Source organism: Ictalurus punctatus, chromosome 19, assembly GCF_001660625.3.
Source record: "Ictalurus punctatus breed USDA103 chromosome 19, Coco_2.0, whole genome shotgun sequence".
Classification (NCBI taxonomy): Eukaryota; Metazoa; Chordata; class Actinopteri; order Siluriformes; family Ictaluridae; genus Ictalurus; species Ictalurus punctatus.
This window is the reverse complement of record NC_030434.2, coordinates 25,537,414-25,558,937: the sequence shown is the minus strand read 5'-3', so window position 1 is coordinate 25,558,937 and position 21,524 is coordinate 25,537,414. Positions and strand designations below refer to the sequence as shown.

Here is a 21,524-nt window from a genome sequence, read left to right as displayed (position 1 = left end):
TCGAGTTCGCCTGGGCGCCATTCTAAATTGTCCTTCAGATGACATCTCACAGTGTGCACGTTACCGTGTCATGTCAATCACTAATACGGGCGGGGCGTGAGGCGGACCCATTATCCCCATGACCGGCTGTATCGATCGCCCATGCTCCGCCTACAATTTTCACGAGATGCCGACTCCCATTCCCGCCAAAAAAAACGGCGTCAAAACTGCACAACGGGACTGAATGGCACCAAGAATTCTCCAGTCTGATTGGTCAGATTTCTGTATAAAAGTAGTTCCTGTTGTAACATGAACGATTTATATGAACGCGCTCGTCCTGTTACGTCATCGTTTCTATAGTAACAGCTCATACACAGGGACTTTATGATTATAGAGGAAAAAATGCTTTTATGGTTTTTTATTACTTGAATGAGTTTGGGGGAGGGGGGAGGGGCTAGTTGGTCAGTTGTTACCGTATGGCGACAGTGTGCACCGGCGGAAAGTGTCATATAGTCAGAAATAACACCGAACGTATGAGATTACAATGACTGCATTGTGCAGAATAAATTTTTTATTCCCACCTAGTAAGCGTGTAAAAGTTTAGATCTTCTCGAAAGGAATTAGTGGTAAACAGTACGGGTGTGGACTCTCAAAAATTAGATCCAAACGTGTCTTTTTAGTTCTTTCGCTTGAATTCTTCCTTCCTTTTCTTGCAAATGTAACATTTCGAAAAATACGAACAAGAAATCCCACCAGTCTTTCTTACTCTGGATGTGAAAAGACGGAAAGGTGCCATTAATACAGCCGTTTCAATTCCCGAACGCACGTATCACGTTACCGTGGTATTTACATTTTACCGTTTAACACAACACTCGATGTATATCAACTTGTTTAAATGACGAAACATAAATGCTCACATTGCTCCATGAACACACGGCTGCTGCGTGTTTCTCTTCTACAGCGAAGAAAACAAAACTACAAAAAAAAATGCTTTCTCTTTTTTAAAAATTATTATTATTTTATCTTTCTTTCCATGTTCCGCTACCTTGTGCATGTTCCTCTCTTTCATTTAACATGCATCATTCTGCTTTATTCTCTCTCTCTCTCTCTCTCTCTCTCTCTCTCTCTCTCATGTTAGATGCTGGCTAATCAAGAAATCAATACTCCTTCATTCTTTTACCCTAAACACACCCACACACACACAGACACACACAGACACACGCACACACACACACACAGACACACACACACATGCACACACAGACACACACACACACACACACACACACACTCATGCATATGTGTGTTGAAGTGTGTTTCATTTGCGTGCACAAACGTCCTGCTTCATTTTACCCACATCGAGCTGCACAAATCCATTTCATCTGTGCATATCGATACTGCTCCACTCTACAACACACACACACATACACACACATACACACACACACACACACACACACACACATACACACACACATACACATATATACACACACACACACACACACTGACTGACTGAGGAGTCGTCTTCAAAAGTAAAAGTGAATCAACATGTCTCATAGTGAACGAGCTCTGTTAGACAGACAGACAAATAGACAGACAGACAGGCGGATAGATAGATAGATAGATAGAGAGATAGATAGATAGAGAGATACACACAGAGACAGACAGAGAGATACACACAGAGACAGGCAGAGACAGGCAGAAAGACAGACACAGGCAGAGAGGAAGAGACAGACAGAAGAGCTGGAGTTCTAATAATTTGATGTTGATTGCTTTTACTGTCGTCATGGTAACAGTTCCAGTTGTCTCTCAAGTTGTTTGAAAATGTACTTTAAGTTCTTCTGGTTCTTGTTTATCAGTGTTCAGTGTGAAAAAATGCCAATTAACACACACCCGTTTGATTCATTCACGCTTCTGATTCACTGAGAAATAGAAAAATAACAAATCGTTTACAGTGAATCAGCCGAACGCCAAGTTCCTCCGGGGTGAGTCAATTCACTTAAAAGAGTCGTTTAAAAGTAAGGAATCGTTCAGGAATCACACCATTGTCCCTGTGTGGATTTGAGAGCTTGTGAGACACAGTGCTTCTGCTGTGTGCTGGAATTAAACAGATGCATCATGGGGAAGAGAGTCTCACTGTGTTTAACACGTCTGTGTAATTGACTCCTGTCTGTGTTAGTGTTTTTCTTGTTCTAACACACCCGAGCCCTTTCTGACGATAAAGAGTGTGTGTTCGTGTGTGTTACAGCAGGACTTCACATAAACACAGTGAGACCATCAGTGTTAGTTTCTCGTGTTAGCTCGGTGCTGAAAAGAGGTGTGAATGAAGCACAATTAGCGTAGCACCGTCTTTCACCTCATTAGAAACAAACTGCTAAAATGGATTAGCCTGTCTTCCCATGATGCATCTGTTTAATTACAGGACACAGCAGAAGCACTGCGTCTTACAGTCTCTCAAATCCACACAGATACAATAGTGTTGTGATTCCTGAATGATTCGTTGCTTTTAAACGACTCTTAAGTGAATCGAGCAAAAGTGATTCAAAAGTGCCAATGAGTCAAAGGGTTTTTTTTCATCTGCAGTTCATGTGAAGATAATGTGGCTATACGTGTACGGAATAGCAAAGTGTACGGAATACTGAAGTTTATAGAATACTGAAGTGTACGGAATACTGAAGTGTACGGAATACTGAAGTTTATAGAATACTGAAGTGTACGGAATACTGAAGTGTACGGAATACTGAAGTTTATGGAATACTGAAGTGTACGGAATACCGAAGTGTACGGAATACCGAAGTGTACGGAATACCGAAGTGTACGGAATACCGAAGTGTATGGAATACTGAAGTGTACGGAATACTGAAGTGTACGGAACACTGAAGTTTATAGAATACTGAAGTGTACGGAATACTGAAGTGTACGGAATACTGAAGTGTACGGAACACTGAAGTGTACGGAATACTGAAGTGTACGGAATACCGAAGTGTACGGAATACCGAAGTGTACGGAATACTGAAGTTTATAGAATACTGAAGTGTACGGAATACCGAAGTGTACGGAATACCGAAGTGTACGGAATACTGAAGTGTACGGAACACTGAAGTGTACGGAACACTGAAGTTTATAGAATACTGAAGTGTACGGAATACCGAAGTGTACGGAATACCGAAGTGTACGGAATACCGAAGTGTACGGAACACCGAAGTGTACGGAATACTAAGCTGTATGTGAAGTATAGTGAAGTATAAGGAACACTGAATCGTACAAGCACGAGCCAGTGTGAGTGGTTTTATTGAATATTTTAATGCGATACCAATTTGACGGAGGGTTTTTTCACTGAGAAGGAAAACACCTACTTTACGGGCAGCTTTTGAGCTCCTGAGATTCAACCCGGGGAGAGGGGGCTATAAGAACATTTATCTTCTCATTACAGATAGATGTCCTCTAATTATCGAATGAGATCAATATCAGGATCACTCATCAAACACAGAGCGTTAGAAAAGGTGAGTGAGAACATCTCTTTCTTTTCTCTTCATCTATCCTTCCATCTCTCTCTCTCTCTCGCTCTCTCTCTCTCTCTGTCTCTCTTTCTCTCTCGCTCACTGTCTCTCTCTCTGTCTCTGTCTCTCTCTCTCTGAGCTGTTCAACAACTGTTATGAAATATTCATGAAGTGGCATCTACTCAAGTCCCAAAACACCACTTTCTCTCTCTCTCTCTCTCTCTCTCTCTCTCTCTCTCTCTCTCTCTCTCTCCCTCTCTCTTATCCCCTACTCTTTATTCTGATCTCTTTCAGCCTCCTTCATTGTTTCTTTTCTCTTTCTTCATTCCCTTCAATCATCATGTCCTGTTTCTTCCTCCTGCTCTCTCTATCTCTCTCTCTCTCTCTCTCTCTCTCTCTCTCTCTCTCTCGCTCTCTCTCTCTCTCTCTCTCTCTCGCTCTCTCTCTCTCTCTGCGTGTGTGTTTTTTTATACCCAGGTCTCGGCTCAGCAGCACTCATGGCTCTCTTCCTTTTTTTTTCCATTTCTGCTCTTCAACAGTCTCTTTATAAAGATGAAGGCCATTCACCTCTGTGTGTGTGTGTGTGTGTGTGTGTGTGTGTGTGTGTGTGTGTGTGTGTGTGTGTGTGTGTGTGTGTGTGTGGCTCTACTGCCCTCTACAGGAGGAACACACTCCGATACGCTGACCCTGGACAGATTAAGTGATTTGAATATGCTAATATAAAGACGCTAGATCTCACTAGAGAGACTGGATTGTAAAGACAAGAGTCTCCTAAACCAATCAGCTTCCTGGAACATGCTAGATGGGTTTTTTGGCCTCTTTGATGCTCTCTTTCTCTATCTGTCCATCTCTCTCTCTCTCTCTCTCTCTCTCTCTCTCTCTCTCTCTCTCTCAGCGTGAGATAAATGACTCCTGCAAATCCCAGGTTTATTTGAATGTGCTTGTTCTAATCCGTCATTGTTTCTATAGTAACAGCTCCTTCACAGGGACTCGTATGCCAGACGCTCCACATGAACATGTGATCGTTTTATTGAATTAACTTTTATGGAAGGAGTCACCAGTGTCAGCATTTCTGTGTGTGTGTGGAGTGTGCGTGTTCTCCCCGTGCTGCGGGGGTTTCCTCCGGGTGTTCCGGTTTCCTCCCCCAGTCCAAACACATGCATGGTAGGCTGACTGGCGTGTCTAAAGTGTCCGTAGTGTATGAATGGGTGTGTGAGTGTGTATGTGATTGTGCCCTGCGATGGACTGGCACCCTGTCCAGGCTGTACCCCGCCTCGTGCCCCATGCTCCCTGGGATAAGGATAAAGAGAGGGCTGGTGATGGACCGACTGCTTACAGCTGCTATAACATAAGTGAGAACAGGAACTAACGTGAACAATAAATGTAACTATAAACGGATAAAACTGTCATCTCATTCTTTAGTAATTTTTTTAAAAACTGTACTCGTTGGCAGGTTGCTGTGGTATAAGAGGAATAAAACCTGTTGTCATAGGAAAATATTGAACTTCAAGGTTTTGACAGTGACTCTTCGTCGCGTCAGCACTGATTATTTTCCTATAACCGCATGACACACACAGTGTTTCATTACCTCCTGTACTAACACCTTCTTTTCCTACTTGACGTTCATATTATCGCTATGATGTTTTGCTGAAACACTGAAATCTCCGCGAATCTAAATATCATTCAACAGAACACTGAATTGTCAAATATTTTTCCAGTGTAGCCATATTAATATTTGATGCCGTATTTCTCCACCCCTAGTTGAGGATCTTTCCAATTTACATACAAAAAAAAAGTATTCAGCCCCCAGAAACTGATCTGACTAGTCTGAATAGCAAACACGGTACGCACGATCTCCCTGTCAGTATTTTTTATTGCAGACTCGCGTTCTCTTACAGTTCCAATTCATTACCTGTCAGCAAGTACTTCAGAGAAAATCACAAACTGAAAAATGCCGTATGCAGAAGGTAGTCTACGAAGTCCCAAAAGCTCCTGATGAAAGATATCGTCTTAACGAAGACACAATAGAACTTCGCCTGTGAAATGAAAAACCCCACCTCAGCTGAACCGTAACTGGAGAAATGCTGAGTCTGGAGGAAAGGAGTGAAAAATAGACGGAGGAGCTTTCTAACACAGTTAAAGATAACGGGATAGGAATAGGGTGTAAAATGGTAGCTAAGAGGTCGGACGTCCAAGTAGACACGGCTGGATCATCAACGAGGATGTGGAAGCTGCATCACGACACCCAGGAACTTCCTAGACAAGCACTACCTCAAAACTCAAAAAGAGCACGGGAGTGACCCAACCAACATGTGTTCTTTTGTGTGAGGAGACCGAGATCGAAATATCCGTTGAATAAAAGTTTCCGGGTGCGACCTACAGCAGGCCGCACCTCGATCAACACCATCTCTCTAGTGAAACCCGGTGGTGGCAGCTTGATGCCGTGGAAACACTTTTCATCCTCGGAACCTGGGCTTCTTGTTGAAATTGAAGAGAGAATGGATGGAGCAAGACACGGGCGGATATTACAAGAGAACCTGCTCCAGTCCTTTCAGCAGGACAGTGGTCCTGAACACAAGGACAAAGCAATGCAGGAGGGGTTAAGAACAAAAAGGTGAATGTTCTGTACAGGCAAAGTCAAAGTCCAAATCCGATCTGAATCGCACGGAGAATCTCTGGCACTGTTCGAAGACGACATCAGTCGAGGACCAACCTGAAGAACAAGGAGCAGATCTTCAGGAAGAACGGGTGAAAATCCCAAACAGTGTGCAGAGCTGGGAGGAACTTCACTGACCCCCAACACACGTATAGATGTTACTGCAGCAAAAGGTTTACCGAGTACTAGTCTGAAGGGGGTGAATACTTATGCAAGGGGCATTTTTCGGTTTTTCACATCTTGCAATAATAAGAAATACTGACTGGAACAACGAGTGTGAGTGTCACTCGTACTCCAGATGAACCCGATGCCATTTGAGGGGGTGAATATTTTTGTAAGGAACTGTATGTGTGTATTTCGTTACACTTTTAGTTACACGTTCCTGTTCATTGGTATTCTTCTGTAGAACCACAAGGTCAAGATGTTTATTAATGAATATAAAAAAGAAGTTTTGATTCAAAACAAAACAAAGTTTTGTTCTGAAGTTCTGTCTGTTTCATTTGTTTGTTTCGTAACAATATATGGCGTTTTATTCACATTCTGAAAGAGCAGAATAGTATATAAGGGAAGCAGACTATGCTGGGTGGCAGGGTGTGTGTGTGTGTGTGTGTGTGTGTGTGTGTGTGCGTGTGTGTTTTATTGTTATGCAAAAACACTACACAACTCAGTAAAACAAGCTCCAGACGGATTACGGCAGCTTTTAAATTGCTGTTTGATAGCCATCCAATTTGTGCAGCCCACACTCTCTCTCTCTCACTCTCACACACACACACACACACACACACACACACACACACACACACACACACACACACACAGTTCCCTCTCAATAAAGCCAGATCCAATTAAACCTCCCGACCTACATAAAGCAAACAAAGTCCTGCTGTTTTACAGGAAAAGTGGGAAAATAGGAACATAGAGAGAGACAGGTAGAGAAAGAGTATGAGAGAGAGACAGGTAGAGAAAGAGTATGAGAGAGAGACAGGTAGAGAAAGAGTATGAGAGAGAGACAGGTAGAGAAAGAGTATGAGAGAGAGACAGGTAGAGAAAGTATGAGAGAGAGACAGGTAGAGAAAGTATGAGAGAGAGACAGGTAGAGAGAGAGTATGAGAGAGAGACAGGTAGAGAAAGAGTATGAGAGGGAGACAGGTAGAGAAAGAGTATGAGAGAGAGACAGGTAGAGAAAGAGTATGAGAGAGAGACAGGTAGAGAAAGTATGAGAGAGAGACAGGTAGAGAAAGAGTATGAGAGGGAGACAGGTAGAGAAAGAGTATGAGAGAGAGACAGGTAGAGAAAGTATGAGAGAGAGACAGGTAGAGAAAGAGTATGAGAGAGAGACAGGTAGAGAAAGTATGAGAGAGAGACAGGTAGAGAGAGAGTGAGAGATACAGGTAGAAAGAGGGTAAGAGTGGTAGGTAGAGAGAGACTGGTAAAGAGAGCATGAGAGAGACAGGTAGGGAGAGAGAGAGACCATTAGAGAAAGAGAGTGAGAGAGGCAGATAGAGAGAGACATGTAGAGTGAGTGATAGAGACAGGTAGGGAGAAAGTGAGAGATACAGATAGAAAGAGAGTAAGTGTGTCAGGTAGAGAGACACAGGTAGAGAGAGCATGAGAGAGACAGGTAGAGAGAGAGTGAGAGATACAGGTAGAAAGTGAGTAAGAGTGTCAGGTAGAGAGAGACAGGTAGAGAGAGCATGACAGAGACAGGTAGAGAGACAGATAGAGAGAGAATGAGAGAGACAGGTAGAGAGAGAGCATGAGAGAGACACGTAGAGAGAGAGCATGAGAGAGATAGGTATAGAGAGAGACATACAGAAAGAGAGTGAGAGAGACAGGTAGAGAGAGAGACAGACAGAAAGAGAGTGAGAGAGACAGGTAGAGAGAGAGACAGACAGAAAGAGAGTGAGAGAGACAGGTAGAGAGAGAGACAGACAGAAAGAGAGTGAGAGTGACAGGTAGAGAGACAGATGGAGAGAGAGTGAGAGAGACAGGTAGAGAGAGAGACAGACAGAAAGAGAGTGAGAGTGACAGGTAGAGAGAGCATGAGTTGTACTTAACTAGCCCCTAAAATGCCAACCCAACATTATCTTTAAAATATATATATATCAATTTTAAAAACCCTACTCTTGTATGGTATCTTGTACGGTAGCACTACCTGTATTGTTCTCCGCTTGATATATCACTTTGCTTGTATTTCCTCATTTGTAAGTCGCTTTGGATAAAAGCGTCCGCTAAATGAATAAATGTAAATAAATGTAGGTAGAGAGACAGGTAGAGAGAGAGTGAGGGAGACAGGTAAAGAGAGAGGGAGGGAGACAGGTAGAGAGAGAGAGAGAGTCATGTAGAGAGAGAGTGAGAGAGACAGGTAGAGTGCGGCAGGTAGAGAGAGAGACACAGACAGGTAGAGAGAGAGTGAAGAAGACAAGTAGAGAGAGTGAGGGAGACAAGAAGAGAGTGAGAGAGACAGGTAGAGTGCGGCAGGTAGATGAGAGACAGAGACAGGTAGAGAGAGAGTGAGGGAGACAAGTAGAGAGAGAGAGTGACAGAGACAGGTAGAGAGAGAGTGAGGAAGACAAGTAGAGAGAGAGTGAGGGAGACAGGTAGACAGTGAGAATGAGAGAGACAGGCAGAAAGAGAGTGAGAGAGACAGGTATAAAGAGAGTAAGAGTGGCAGGTTGAGAGAGACAAGTAAAGAGTGAGAGAGACAGATAGAGAGAGAGTGAGAGAGACAGGTAGAGAGAGCAGGAGAGAGACAGGTAGAGTTTGACATGCTACTGTCCACCATCCCAGATGATGGAGCTCTTCTTGTGGTCCTTGGTAACTTCAACATTCACTTAGACAAGCCGCATGCAGCCGACCCTCTTGCGCTCCTCACCACGTTTGACCTCAAGCAGTTCACCACTCCAGCAACTCACTAAAGCCGGCAAACAGCTCGACCTCATCCTCACACATAACCGCACCACACACAATCTTCTCATTACTCCTCTCCACACCTCTGACCATTTCTTTATCCAGTGTTCTATTTCTCTCCCCTCATCCCCCTCACTGTCTCCACCCTCTATCTCCTTTCGTCACAATCTCCGCTCCCTTTCCCCTTCACACTTCTCCACTGTCACAACCTCACTTCCCTCTGATAGCCACCTCTCCTCACTGGACTTAAACACCGCAACCGACATGCTATGTTCCACCCTAACATCTTCTCTTCACAGCATCTGCCCCCTAACCTCCAGACCTGCTCGCACATCACCCTCTAGCCCTTGGCTCTCAGAAGCTCTGCCTAACAACCGGGCCAAACTAAGAGCATGAAAGGAAATGGCGCAAATCAAACAACCCAACTGACCTAACCAATCACCGAACACTTCTCTCCTCTTTTTCCAATAGCATCTCCACTGATAAAGCCACATACCACCAAGAGAAGATTGGCAGTTCTCCCAACACCCGCGATCTCTTCAAAACCTTTTCTTCTCTTCTCTGTCCCCCTCCTCCCCCTTCCCCTACCTCTCTCACTGCAGATGACTTTGCCGCTTTCTTCTCCAACAAGGTTACATCAATCAGGAACCTGTTTTCAACGCCAGATACGCATAGACCGGCTCGTTCTCCACGTAACTCCCAACTTACCTCCTTCTCTCAGAGACTGATGTCTCTAAACTCCTCCTCTCTAGCCGTCCCACAACCTGTCCTCTTGACCCTATCCCTTCTCATCTTCTTCAGTCCATCTTTCCCACACTATTACCTGCACTCACACATCTTTAACACATTATCTTAAAAAAATATATACATATACAATAGGAATAGAAAATAACAATTAGAGTAGTAAAAAAATAATAATAATGGTAATATGTACACTATGGACACCTCAGAGTATTTATAGATGAATACAAATTTGAATATATACGGGTGAGTAACACCTTGTTTATATACATGAATGGGTAAATGGATTATTGCGCAGTTAACAATAGAGGGCTGAGCAACAAATAATAATAATGTGTGGGTTGATGGTGCAAAAAAACCAGCTAGCAGTTCTACGTTATGTTGTTGTTGCATTAAAGAGACTGACTGCTGTAGGGGTGAAGGACCTGCGGTAGTGATCTTTCTTGAACCGAGGGTGCAGCAGTCTGCTGCTGAAGGAGCTGCTCAGGGACCCCAGTATCTCATACAGGGGGTGAGAGGACTTGCTCATGATAGACGCCATCTTAGCTCACATCCTCCTCTCCCCCACCACCTCTATGCTGTCCAGAGGGCAGACCAGGACAAAGCTAGCCCTCTTAACCAGTTTGTTGAGATGTTTCCTGTCCCTCTCAGTGCTCCCAACTCCCCAGGAAACTACCGCATATAAGATAGCAGATGCTACTACAGTGTCATAGAAAGATTTGAGCAGGGTCCTGCATGCACCAAAAGAACTCAGTCTCCTCAGCAGGTGGAGATGACTTTGGCCCTTTTTGTACAGGACATCTGTGTTTTTGGACCAGTCCAGTTTATTGTTGAGGTGAACACCCAGGAATTTATATGTCTCCACCCTCTCGATGTCAACACCCTGGATGCTCACCGGCGTAGACTGGGTCGGCCTCCTGCAGAGGTCGACTACCATCTCCTTTGTCTCGCTGGCGTTGAGGCAGAGGTGGTTTAATTCACACCAGTTGGCAGTCAGCGATGACCTCCCGGAATTCCTGATCGTTCTCCTCTGATACTCGTCCAACAATGACCGTATCATCAGAGAACTTCTGCATGTGGCAGCTGTTAGTGTTATGCCTGAAGTCCGCTGTGTACAGGGTGAAGAGAAATGGAGCAAGCACTATACCCTGCGGTGTTCCCGTGCTGATAACCACCACATCAGACATACAGTCCTGGAGCCTCACATACTGTGGTCTGTCAGTGAGTTTGTTGGTGATCCATGCAGCCAGGTGGCGGTCAACTCCAGCTCCCAAAAGCTTCCCCCTAAGTAGTGATGGCTGAAGTGTATTGAAAGCATTGGAAAAATCAAAAAACATGATCCTCACAATGCTCCCAGTATTCTCCAGGTGTAGAAGTGATCTGTGCATCAGATAAATAATGGCGTCCTCAACCCCCATGCCTGGTCGGTAAGAAAACTGTAGGGGGTCTAGCTCTGAGCTCACTAGGGTCCGCAGCTGACAATCCTCTCCATGGACTTCATCAGGTGTGAAGTTAAGGCTACCAGTCTGAAGTGGTTTGGCTCACTCGGATGCGCAATTTTGGGTACTGGAACCACACAGGAAGTCTTCCACAGTACTGGAACTCGTGCTAGTCTCAGGCTCAGATTAAAGATATGCAGGATGACCTCACTGAGCTGATCTGCACTGTCTTTAAGCAGTCTGGAGATGATTCCATCCGGGCCTGGGGCCTTTCTTGCCTTGATCTTCTTTAGCTCCTTCTTCACCTGATTGAGTGTCAGAGAGACTGCAGGGGGGAGTTATTGGCAATCCCTGATGAGTGGTATGGGGGGAGGGGTGTGAAACCTCCTTGAGTGAGGGATGGTGAGCAGTGGAGAGGTGTGAGCTGTGTAATGCTGATATCTCAGAAGCTCTGAGGTGTGAGTTGGATAATGCCGATATTCCTGGAGCCCTGGGGGTGGAGGAGGGGGTGCCTAATGGGACAAGATGGAACGGTTCAGTCGCTGACAGGTCTGAGGTCTGGTAGGAGGGGGGAGGAGATGGAGCTGAATCAAATCTGTTAAAAAACAGATTTAATTCATTTGCCCTTTCACGGTCGCCGGATACAAGGCCCCTCCCATTGTCTTTGTTCAGACCTCCCTCATGTTGTTCTGTTTAAGGCGCTCCAACTTTTTTCTGTAGCTGTCTTTTCCTTTCCTTATCTCCTCTCTGAGCTGTTTTTGAACCCTCCTCAGCTCATCTTTGTCCCCCAATTTGAACAGTCTCTTTTTTTTCTTTAACAGAGCTTTGAGCTCTGGAGTCACCCAGGGTTTGTTGCTGGAAAAACACCGAACCTTCTTCTTAGGCACCTTGTTCTCGACACAGAAATTAATGTAGTCCGTTACACATTGAGTGAGACTGTCAATGTCTTCTCTGTGCGAAGTACAGCGCATTTCCCAGACTGTAGACTCAAAACAGTCTCTAAGTGCCTCATTGGTCTCCTCAGACCATTTTCTCACATACCTTGTGATTGGAAGTTGTTTATTCACCAAAGGTATTTAGACAGACAGCAGATGGACCAGGTTGTGATCTGAGTGGCCAAGCGGGGGAAGGGGTGAAGAGCTGTATGCATCTTTTGTTTTTGCATACAGCAGATCCAATGTTTTATTGCCCCTAGCATTTAACATGCTATGTGTAGGTGGGGAGAGTTGAGGACAGGGAAGCATGATTAAAGTCCCCGGAGATGAGAAGGAGGGACTGTGTGTGCGATGTCTGCAGCTGTGACACAACAGTGTGAAGTAGCTCACATGCCGCTGTAGCGTTAGCCGTAACTGTAGACAGTTATCGCGATGACGTGCGAGAACTCCCTCGGCAGGTCATATGGCCGCATGCTAACCACTAGCAACTCACCATCCTTAGCGCACCGCTGCTCTTTAACCCTGATATGCCCAGGGTTACACCATCTCTCATTCACAAACATCGCTATTCCCCCACCCTTCCTATTGCCGCTCTCCTTTGCTTTCCTGTCCGCTCTCACAAGTTGAAATCCGTCCAGTGTAACCAGTGAATCCATACTGACATCGTTCAACCACGTCTCCGTGAAACACATGATGCTACACTCCCGGTACTCTCTCTTCAGCCTGGTTAGCGCCGTTAGCGCTTCCATCTTATTGGAGAGAGATCTCACATTCCCCATAATAATGGACGGAATGAACGGTTTGTACCGTTTTTTTTCTCTCCCGGCGTTTAAGTCCAGCTCTGCTTCCCCTTCTCCTTCTCCTAATTTCCTCGGGGATCACCGGTCTTTCTGTAGGAAGTATCCTGGTGTTGCTCAGTGCTAACAGCTGCTTCCTAGTGTAAACAATAGAGCCGTGGCCGAATGGGTCTCCCAGTGCGGAGCGGTACAGTCCAACAAACAGAAAAATAAATATTGCTAAACTCCACAATTGCATATCCATATCTGCAAACGCAACGCCAAAGATGAAGAAAGCACAAACAACAAGGGAAATATACTAAACTTAGCCGAAAAAGAGAAGAGCTGCTGCAACAGGCTGCCACTCGTGCGCACCTATACTGATTGTTGATCCATCAATCTCTGCACATATCTCTGCTTGCCTCTCTGACATCTCGCTCTGGATGAGGGAACACCACCTTAAGCTCAACTTGGCAAAATCTGAGCTTCTCGTCATCCCAGCCTGTCCCTCAATCAACCACAACCTCACTGTACAGCTCGGCTCAACCACACTCAAGCCAACCAGGACGGCCAGGAACCTCGGGGTGATTCTTGATGACAGCTTGACCTTTACAGACCACATCTCAACAACTGCACGGTCCTGTAGGTTCTTCCTGTACAACATCAAGAAAATCAGACCCTCTCTCACCGAACAAGCCACACAGATACTAATCCAGGCTCTTATTAACTCAAAACTGGACTACCGCAACTCACTACTCTCGGGCCTCCCAGCAGCTCCATCAAACCCCTTCAGATGATTCAGAATGCAGCAGCGCGCCTCGTCTTCAACCAGCCCAAAAGTACCCATGTCACACCCCACTTCATCTCCCTCCACTCTCTCCACTCTGTAGCCGCCCGCATCAAATTCAAGGCCTTGATGCTCACCTACAAGACCTTGTCTGGAACAGCGCCCCCTACCTCAACTCTCTCCTGAAGGCTTACGCTCCCTCACGCAATCTGCGATCATTCAACGACCGACGCTTAGTAGTTTCTACTCAGCGTGGCTCAAGATCCCTTTCCAGAACCTTCTCACTAACTGACCCTCACTGGTGCAATGAACTTCCGACCTCAATCCGGACCGCAGAATCCGTCACTGTCTTCAAAAAACAGCTAAAGACCCACCTCTTCCGTGAGTACATAACTAACCCCTAAAACACCAACCCCATATTATCCTTGTAAAATACATAAATAAATAAATAAATAAATAAAGAGACATGTAGAGAGAGTGAGAGAGAGAGAGACAGGTAGAGAGAGTGAGAGAGAGAGAGACAGGTAGAGAGAGAGTGAGAGAGAGACATGTAAGAAACAGAAAATGATTAGAGGAACTGATCTATAACCAACAGTCCTATGCTGTTTGTAAATTTTGGCCCCCCACTGTGCTGATACTCTCACTGCTGTCTTCCACAGGACAGGAAAGTAATAAAACATGCATGAGATCCCAGAATTCAAATGGAAACCTGCAGGACGTGATGAGAGCTGATCGAACCGTCGCAGAAACCACAGCAGCAACAACCTTCACCTTCCCTTCCCTTTAATCTGACGTTTAAACATTCATTTCTAAGCACACTTAAAAGAGCACTAACAACAGTAAAAGCTCCCTGTGTGTGTGTGTGTGTGTGTGTGTGTGTGTCAGGACATGCTTCCTCATTACAGGACACACGGCTCATGCGCTGTGATCCAAAGCTTCTTATTTTGAGAGTTTTGGCAGCTGGAGGACAAAAAGAGCGCAGGCTTCAAGCCCGAGCTAATACAAGCTGATGTGAGGGAACACTCACACGTGTATTTGTTTATGATTTCAAATTATAGACCATAATATTAAATAAGTAATGAGCAGGTCACTGTGTGCTGCTGATACAGCGTGGTGTGATGAAGTTTATTACTGTCTTATAACACAACGGGGCGGCTGTGGATCAGGTGGTAGAGCGGGTCGTCCACTAATCGTAGGGTTGGGGGTTCAATCCCCGGCCCACGTGACTCCACATGCCAAAGTGTCCTTGGGCAAGACACTGAACCCCAATGGCAAGTTAGCGCCTTACATGGCAGCTCTGCTACCGTTGGTGTGTGTGAGTGTGTGTGTGTGTGTGTGAATGGGTGAATGAGACACAATGTAAAGTGCTTTGGATAAAAGTGCTATATAAGTGCGCCATTTACCATTTACATCCCCAAGTGTGTTTATTTTCTTATTATACCTCAGCAATTTATATATATATATATATATATATATATATATATATATATATATATATATATATATATATATATATATATATAATGTTTATTTATTTATAAACAACAACTTCCTTCATTCATAGACACAACCATTTAATGTAACTAGCGCTGAAGATAAAATGATTAATTAATTAATTAGCATTAGCATTATATCCTCTTAAAAAGTAACTCCAAATATAGAAATTTAAATATTAAACTGTTTAAAATTAAATCATGTTTTGATAAACAACTGGGGGCCTTAAACAGTAAAAAAACAATATAACAACAAACGGCTAGCTCAGGTTCTTAGTTATGTCATTCAAGAGCGTGCCGTGATTCCATGGCAACGGATCATTCCACTGTGGAGAAATGTAGGGGGGGGGGGGGGGGGGCTGAACCGTTACGCAGTATCTCTAAAAACGCTTGAAAGAGCGAATTCTGAAATTAAAACTAACAAAAAGTGTTGTTGAATCCACGTGTACACTGTATACATATAAATATAATCTATTCTATGTGATTGTTTACACTGTTAGTCAACGGTATGTGATATATAATACACACGCACACACGCACACCCCGAGATAACTTCTTTTGGAAGCGGCCGGCTCACAGAAGAGAGTTGACAATGTTTGAGTCGATTCTACAGAATCATTCACTCGATTCTTGGTTTCGCAAACTACAACAAAACACGAGATAAGATGTGAAACAAATGAGATAAAGTGTATCAAAATATCTGTTTTCGTACTGCATGAATGTATTTTCGTTCCATAGTGTAGGCAGTAGACTAAGAAAAACACTGGAGTCGACCCTCAAGTAGAGTACAATCGACTCTTTTCGGAATCGACTCCGTGCAGTTAAGAGAACCGTTATGCTCAGGTTGGAGCTCACCTGTTTTGAGACACCTGAGGCGGACGGGGTCTTTGCAATGTTTTAACACCGCCATCACGTCTCTGGTGGTCAGTCCGGCCACCGGGGTGTCGTTCACCTCCAGCAGAAGTTCTCCCCGGGTCTGAGCCGCCCTTCCATCTGTAGTGATCCCATCCGGAGCTCCGAGCATGGGGAACTGACCGAGCTCTGCGCCTCCTCTAATATCCACACTGAGCTCCCCGTGTTTATCCCGGGTTAACACCACTTCACGCACTCTGCTGCTCCAGTGGATTCTCTTCGTCGAGTTTTTGGACATGTTTGGACTTCCTTTAGTTACATGAGGGCGGCCTGTGTGGTGAGATGTTCCCGGTTTTCCAACTTAAACTCCGGGAAAACGGCTTCAGATGTCCGGAGGATCCATGTCGGACGTCCTAGTTGAAACCCAACACACACACACACACACACACACAAATGCTGATAGCACAGAAAGTTTCTGTCCCGTCTTAAATCCCAGACACACCCTCCTCCAACACTAATGACAATGCAACATCTGTAAACAGCTGTAACCTGGACCATTCCCGATGTCCTCGTGCAAAAACTTTGGTTGAACCTTTTTGTTTTTTTGTGGCCAAGAAAATCACGGACTCCGCTGCGGTTTATCAGTCTTCTTCAAGCTTTTATGTTTTGTGCGTGTGTGTGTGTGTGTGTGTGTGGATATATTTGCAGCTTCACTGACACACACACACAGGATGCGATTAGAGCGGCCGGAAGTCATTCATTTCCAGAGAAGAGTTGCAGATTTTATACAGTAACCGGAGGCGAAAGGAACGTTAGTGAAGAGAAGTGGGCGTGGCCTGAGAGCAGAGGGGTTTAACATCACGTAAATAAGCAGCGATACGCGTGGGCGGGGCCTGTGAGCGGCCAAGCGCGGACTCCAAACGGAGTTTAGAACTTTATGCAAATGAGCAACGATTCGAAATGGGCGGTGCCGCGACATGTAGCGGTAGTAATAATAATAATAATAATAATAATAATAATAATAATAATAATAATACATGTTATCACTAAATATATCTATCAATCAGTCCAGTTAACAGTGAATAAAAGGAATAAATTAAGACAGAGAAAAAAGAAAAATAAAGACAAATAAACAATAAAAGTCTTGAAAATAAAAGGCCCCAAAATGATAATATAGTTAGGGGATGTTAAAAGCCAGGGGAAATAGATCATGATCATCAGATTGTTGTTGTTATTGTTGTTGTTGTTGTTGCTGTTGTGGTTATTATTATGATTGTTGTTATTGTTGTTGTTATTGTTGCTGATGTGGTTATTGTTATGATTGTTGTTGTTACTGTTACTGTTCTGGTTACTATTATGATTGTTGTTATTGTTGTTATTGGTGTTGCTGTTGTGGTTATTATTATGATTGTTGTTGTTGTTGTTATTGGTGTTGCTGTTGTGGTTATTATTATGATTGTTGTTGTTGTTGTTATTGTTGTTGCTGTTGTGGTTATTATTATGATTGTTGTTATTGTTGTTATTGGTGTTGCTGTTGTGGTTATTATTATGATTGTTGTTGTTGTTGTTATTGTTGTTGCTGTTGTGGTTATTATTATGATTGTTGTTGTTGTTGTTGTTGTTGCTGTTGTGGTTATTATTATGATTGTTGTTGTTGTTGTTGTTATTGTTGTTGCTGTTGTGGTTATTATTATGATTGTTGTTGTTGTTATTGTTGTTGCTGTTGTGGTTATTATTATGATTGTTGTTGTTGTTGTTGTTATTGTTGTTGCTGTTGTGGTTATTATTATGATTGTTGTTGTTGTTATTGTTGTTATTGGTGTTGTGGTTATTATTATGATTGTTGTTGTTGTTGTTGTTATTGTTGTTGCTGTTGTGGTTATTATTATGATTGTTGTTGTTGTTATTGTTGTTGCTGTTGTGGTTATTATTATGATTGTTGTTGTTGAAATTCTAGTTATGTATCTATAAGGCTAAAATCACTATTGTAAGTACTAGAAGTAACGGAAGTGTATTTGAACACTTCACCAACATAGACCAACTTACTAACAACATCTGGATGTCCACAGCTGGATGAATGTTAAGGCTCTAGTTTCCAGCCCGTTGTTGTATTTTTCCTCCTGTTCCTTATATTTTTATATTTAGGTCTAACTGGCTCTTTTAAAAGTTTTACTCAAGATGTTTTTCAAAACCGTGAACTTGGATTGTATTTGAGGAAGACGGACTGCATTAATATGGAATTATCACTAGAGAGTCGGAATCACTGTTGTGAGAAAATAATCCCAAATTCTGGAACTTGGAACAAAGTCTTGGGTCACATTTCATAGATCAGACCTCGACCTGTTGATCTTGTAATATTACACCAAGAGATTTTAATCAACATGTATGTAGTTCAATATTGTTTATATATATATATATATAGTTTATGCTGTTAATAACGGACTTGACATGCACTTTGATAATTAGCTACTCTGCTTTGTTATTATTATTATTATTATTTCATATTTTAAAGAAGTCATTGTAGTTAGATTGCTAACAAAACGAAAAAGAGATACGGCCAATATGTCATAAGCATCTCACCATGATTATTCGTCTGTCGGTTTTTTCTTTTTTATAGCAGTAAAACTATAACGTGTATGTCTGGAGTGTGGAGTCTGGGCTGTCGGACAGGCAGCGCTGCACGGCGTAGCTCCACTTTACCAGGCGAGGAGTGTGTTTTGAAAAGCCGAGAGGAATTTTTACGCAGTGGGAGGAGGTTTTTAAATAAGCTGAGGAATTCCCTGAGTGAGGCAGAAAACCCACAGAGGAGTGTTGAGTCTTTAAAATGAAAAGCAAACACAATCACACTGAAGAGAGAGAGAGAGAGAGAGAGGGAGAGAGAGAGAGAGAGAGAGAGAGACACTAATCTGCACTTTAGTCACCACTTCATGTCACTTAGTTTAATTGACATTAAGAAAATATTTGCGTGTTTGCCCTGTCTGCATTCCTCTATTATAGGAATTGATATAATTTAACGTGGCTTGCACAGTAACACACACACACACACACACACACACACACACACACACACAGTCACTGTCTGGATTTGTACTTCATACTTTGTTGTTGACCTGACTGAACTGAATTCACATAACTCTGTTATGAGAGAGAGAGAGAGAGAGAGAGAGAGAGACAGTGAGTACGAGCGAATGACGTCCACACTTATGTACAAACAACAGAGATAGTTCACAAATGGCAGCAAGGACAGAGATGACATTTATGACTGCATGATATTTTCTCGGAATTCAGACAGTAATACTAGGAGCTAGAATAGAATAGAATAGAATAGAATTGAATAGAGGGCGTCAGGGTGGTACAAAGCACGGCATTGTCTCCTCAGAGCTCCAGAGTCCATCATGCGCTTCTGTCTGTGTGGAGTTTCGCATGTTCTCCCAGTTTCCTCTGGGCTCTCGGGTTTCCTCCGGGCTCTCGGGTTTCCTCCGGGCTCTCGAATTTCCTCCGGGTTCTTGAATTTCCTCCGGGTTCTCGAGTTTCCTCTGGGCTCTCGGGTTCCCTCCGGGCTCTCGGGTTTCCTCCGGGTTCTCGAATTTCCTCCGGGTTCTAGAGTTTCCTCCGGATTCTAGAGTTTCCTCCTTGTTCTCGAGTTTCCTCCGGGCTCTCGGGTTTCCTCCGGGTTCTAGAGTTTCCTCCGGGTTCTCGGGTTTCCTCCCACCTCCTAAAAACATGCCAGTAGGTGGACCAGCTAAGATAAATTGCCCCTACTACTGTAGGTCGGTGAGTGAGTGTGTGAACGTGTGTGTGCAGATAGACTGGCTTTCCATTCTGGGTGTATTCCCACCTCACGCCCAGTGTTCCCGGGATAGGCTCAGGATCCTCCGTGATCCTCCATGATCCACTCCTGATCAGAATAAAGCAGGTACTGAACAGTGAGTAAAGGCAAGAATGGCAACACAACAGGGACCGAACGGAACCGTTCAGTTTATATAAACAGATATACAAAATGTAAAAACTAGAATATAGAAATACAAACAGGACAGAGGAGAATAGAATTGTGCAAAATCTGAAGAATAGAACTGGATAGAACCGAATAGATAGCCTTATAGAATCAACAGAAGAGAAATATTACAATAGAGATAGTGGAATACGATACAATGTGACCGAATAGAACAGAATACAACAACACAATATACAAACAGGATAAAATAAAATAGAAAAAATAACGGCGAAAGAGAAAGCACTAGGGTGGAATAAAACCGGATATAATAGAACCGAGAGAATGTAATAGAATAAAATAAAATAAAATAGAATATAACAATAGAAAGGGATAAAGAAAATGATAAAAGAACTATAAAAGAAATGATAATAGAATAGAATAGATATAACTATAGAATAGAATAAGATGAAATATAACGGAATGGAAGAGGATAAAACAATAGAATAAAAATATATTGTAATAGAATTAAACATAACTGAGTAGAATAACAATAGAACAGAATAGAATATATAAATACAGTTGCAATAAAAATTATTCACCCCCAGTGCAAATCAGGGTTATTGTCTAACTTTACAGACTTTCAGCTGTTTGCGATGAACAAATCAAACAAAAGCAGTTGAAATAGTTCGACACGACGAACGCTTCAAGTGTTTTCCCCAAATTCAACTGAAAATGAAACTTATAATGACCTCTCCAGTCTCAGAATTATTCACCCCCTTCATGATGAGCGTCTTTAGTACTCAGTAGAGCTCCTTTTACTGTTCTGACCTGCTGTAGACGAGATGCAGATCTTCTGCAGCGTTCCTGAGGAATCTTCTCCCGTTCCTCATGAGCAGCGGCCTCCAGTTCAGTAATGTTCTCGGGTTTGTGCTGCAGCCGCCTTCTTCACATCCCACCAGAGATTCTCTACGGGGTTCAAGTCAGGTGACTGTGACGGCCCTGTAGAATCTTCCAGAACTTCTTCTGCAACCCAGCCTTGGTGGAATTTGATGTATGCTTGGGATCGTTGTCCTGGTGGAAGGTCCAGTGACGCCCGAGCTTCAGCTTCCTCACAGACGGCATGAGGTTTTCTCCTGGGATTTCCTGATACTACACTGAATCCATCTCGCCTTCCACACGCTGCAGGTCTCCAGTGCCGGAGGACGCACAGCAGCCGCAGAGCATCACCGAGCCTCCACCATGCTCGACTGTGTACAGAGTGTTCCTTCTTCATTCTTCTTCCTCCAGACGTACCGCTGATCCATCGTGCTGAAAAGTTCCAGCTTTGTTTCATCGCTCCACAGAACAGACTCCCAAAACTTCTGTGGATTATTTATATGATTCTGAGCGACTTTTCTTGAGCTTTCGGGTCAGTAGCGGTGAACGTCTTGGAGTTCGGGCATGGAAACCTTCTGCGTTTAGTACACGCCTTACTGTGCTCACTGAAACCTCAGTGCTGTTACACCGAGTCTTTCTGCAG

At 43.6% G+C, this 21,524-nt stretch overlaps 1 protein-coding gene across 9 annotated transcripts in view; it reads right to left on the bottom strand.

The window, feature by feature from the left end:
• The window catches only part of magi2a (membrane associated guanylate kinase, WW and PDZ domain containing 2a), a 163,472-nt gene extending 144,664 nt beyond the window's left edge, over positions 1–18,808 (bottom strand). For 8 of the 9 annotated variants that reach the window (XR_008398429.1, XR_008398428.1, XM_017494145.3 and 5 more), the window contains exon 1: positions 16,075–17,030. Coding sequence is in view for 7 of the 9 variants with exons in the window: in XM_017494145.3 (XP_017349634.1) it covers positions 16,075–16,369 (295 nt within the window). In the remaining 2 variants the exon portion in view is untranslated. Of the gene's footprint in view, positions 1–16,074; positions 17,031–18,651 lie in introns of those variants that run through there. The other variant, XM_017494141.3, reaches the window with a different exon arrangement.
• Positions 18,809–21,524: the final 2,716 nt, after the last annotated feature.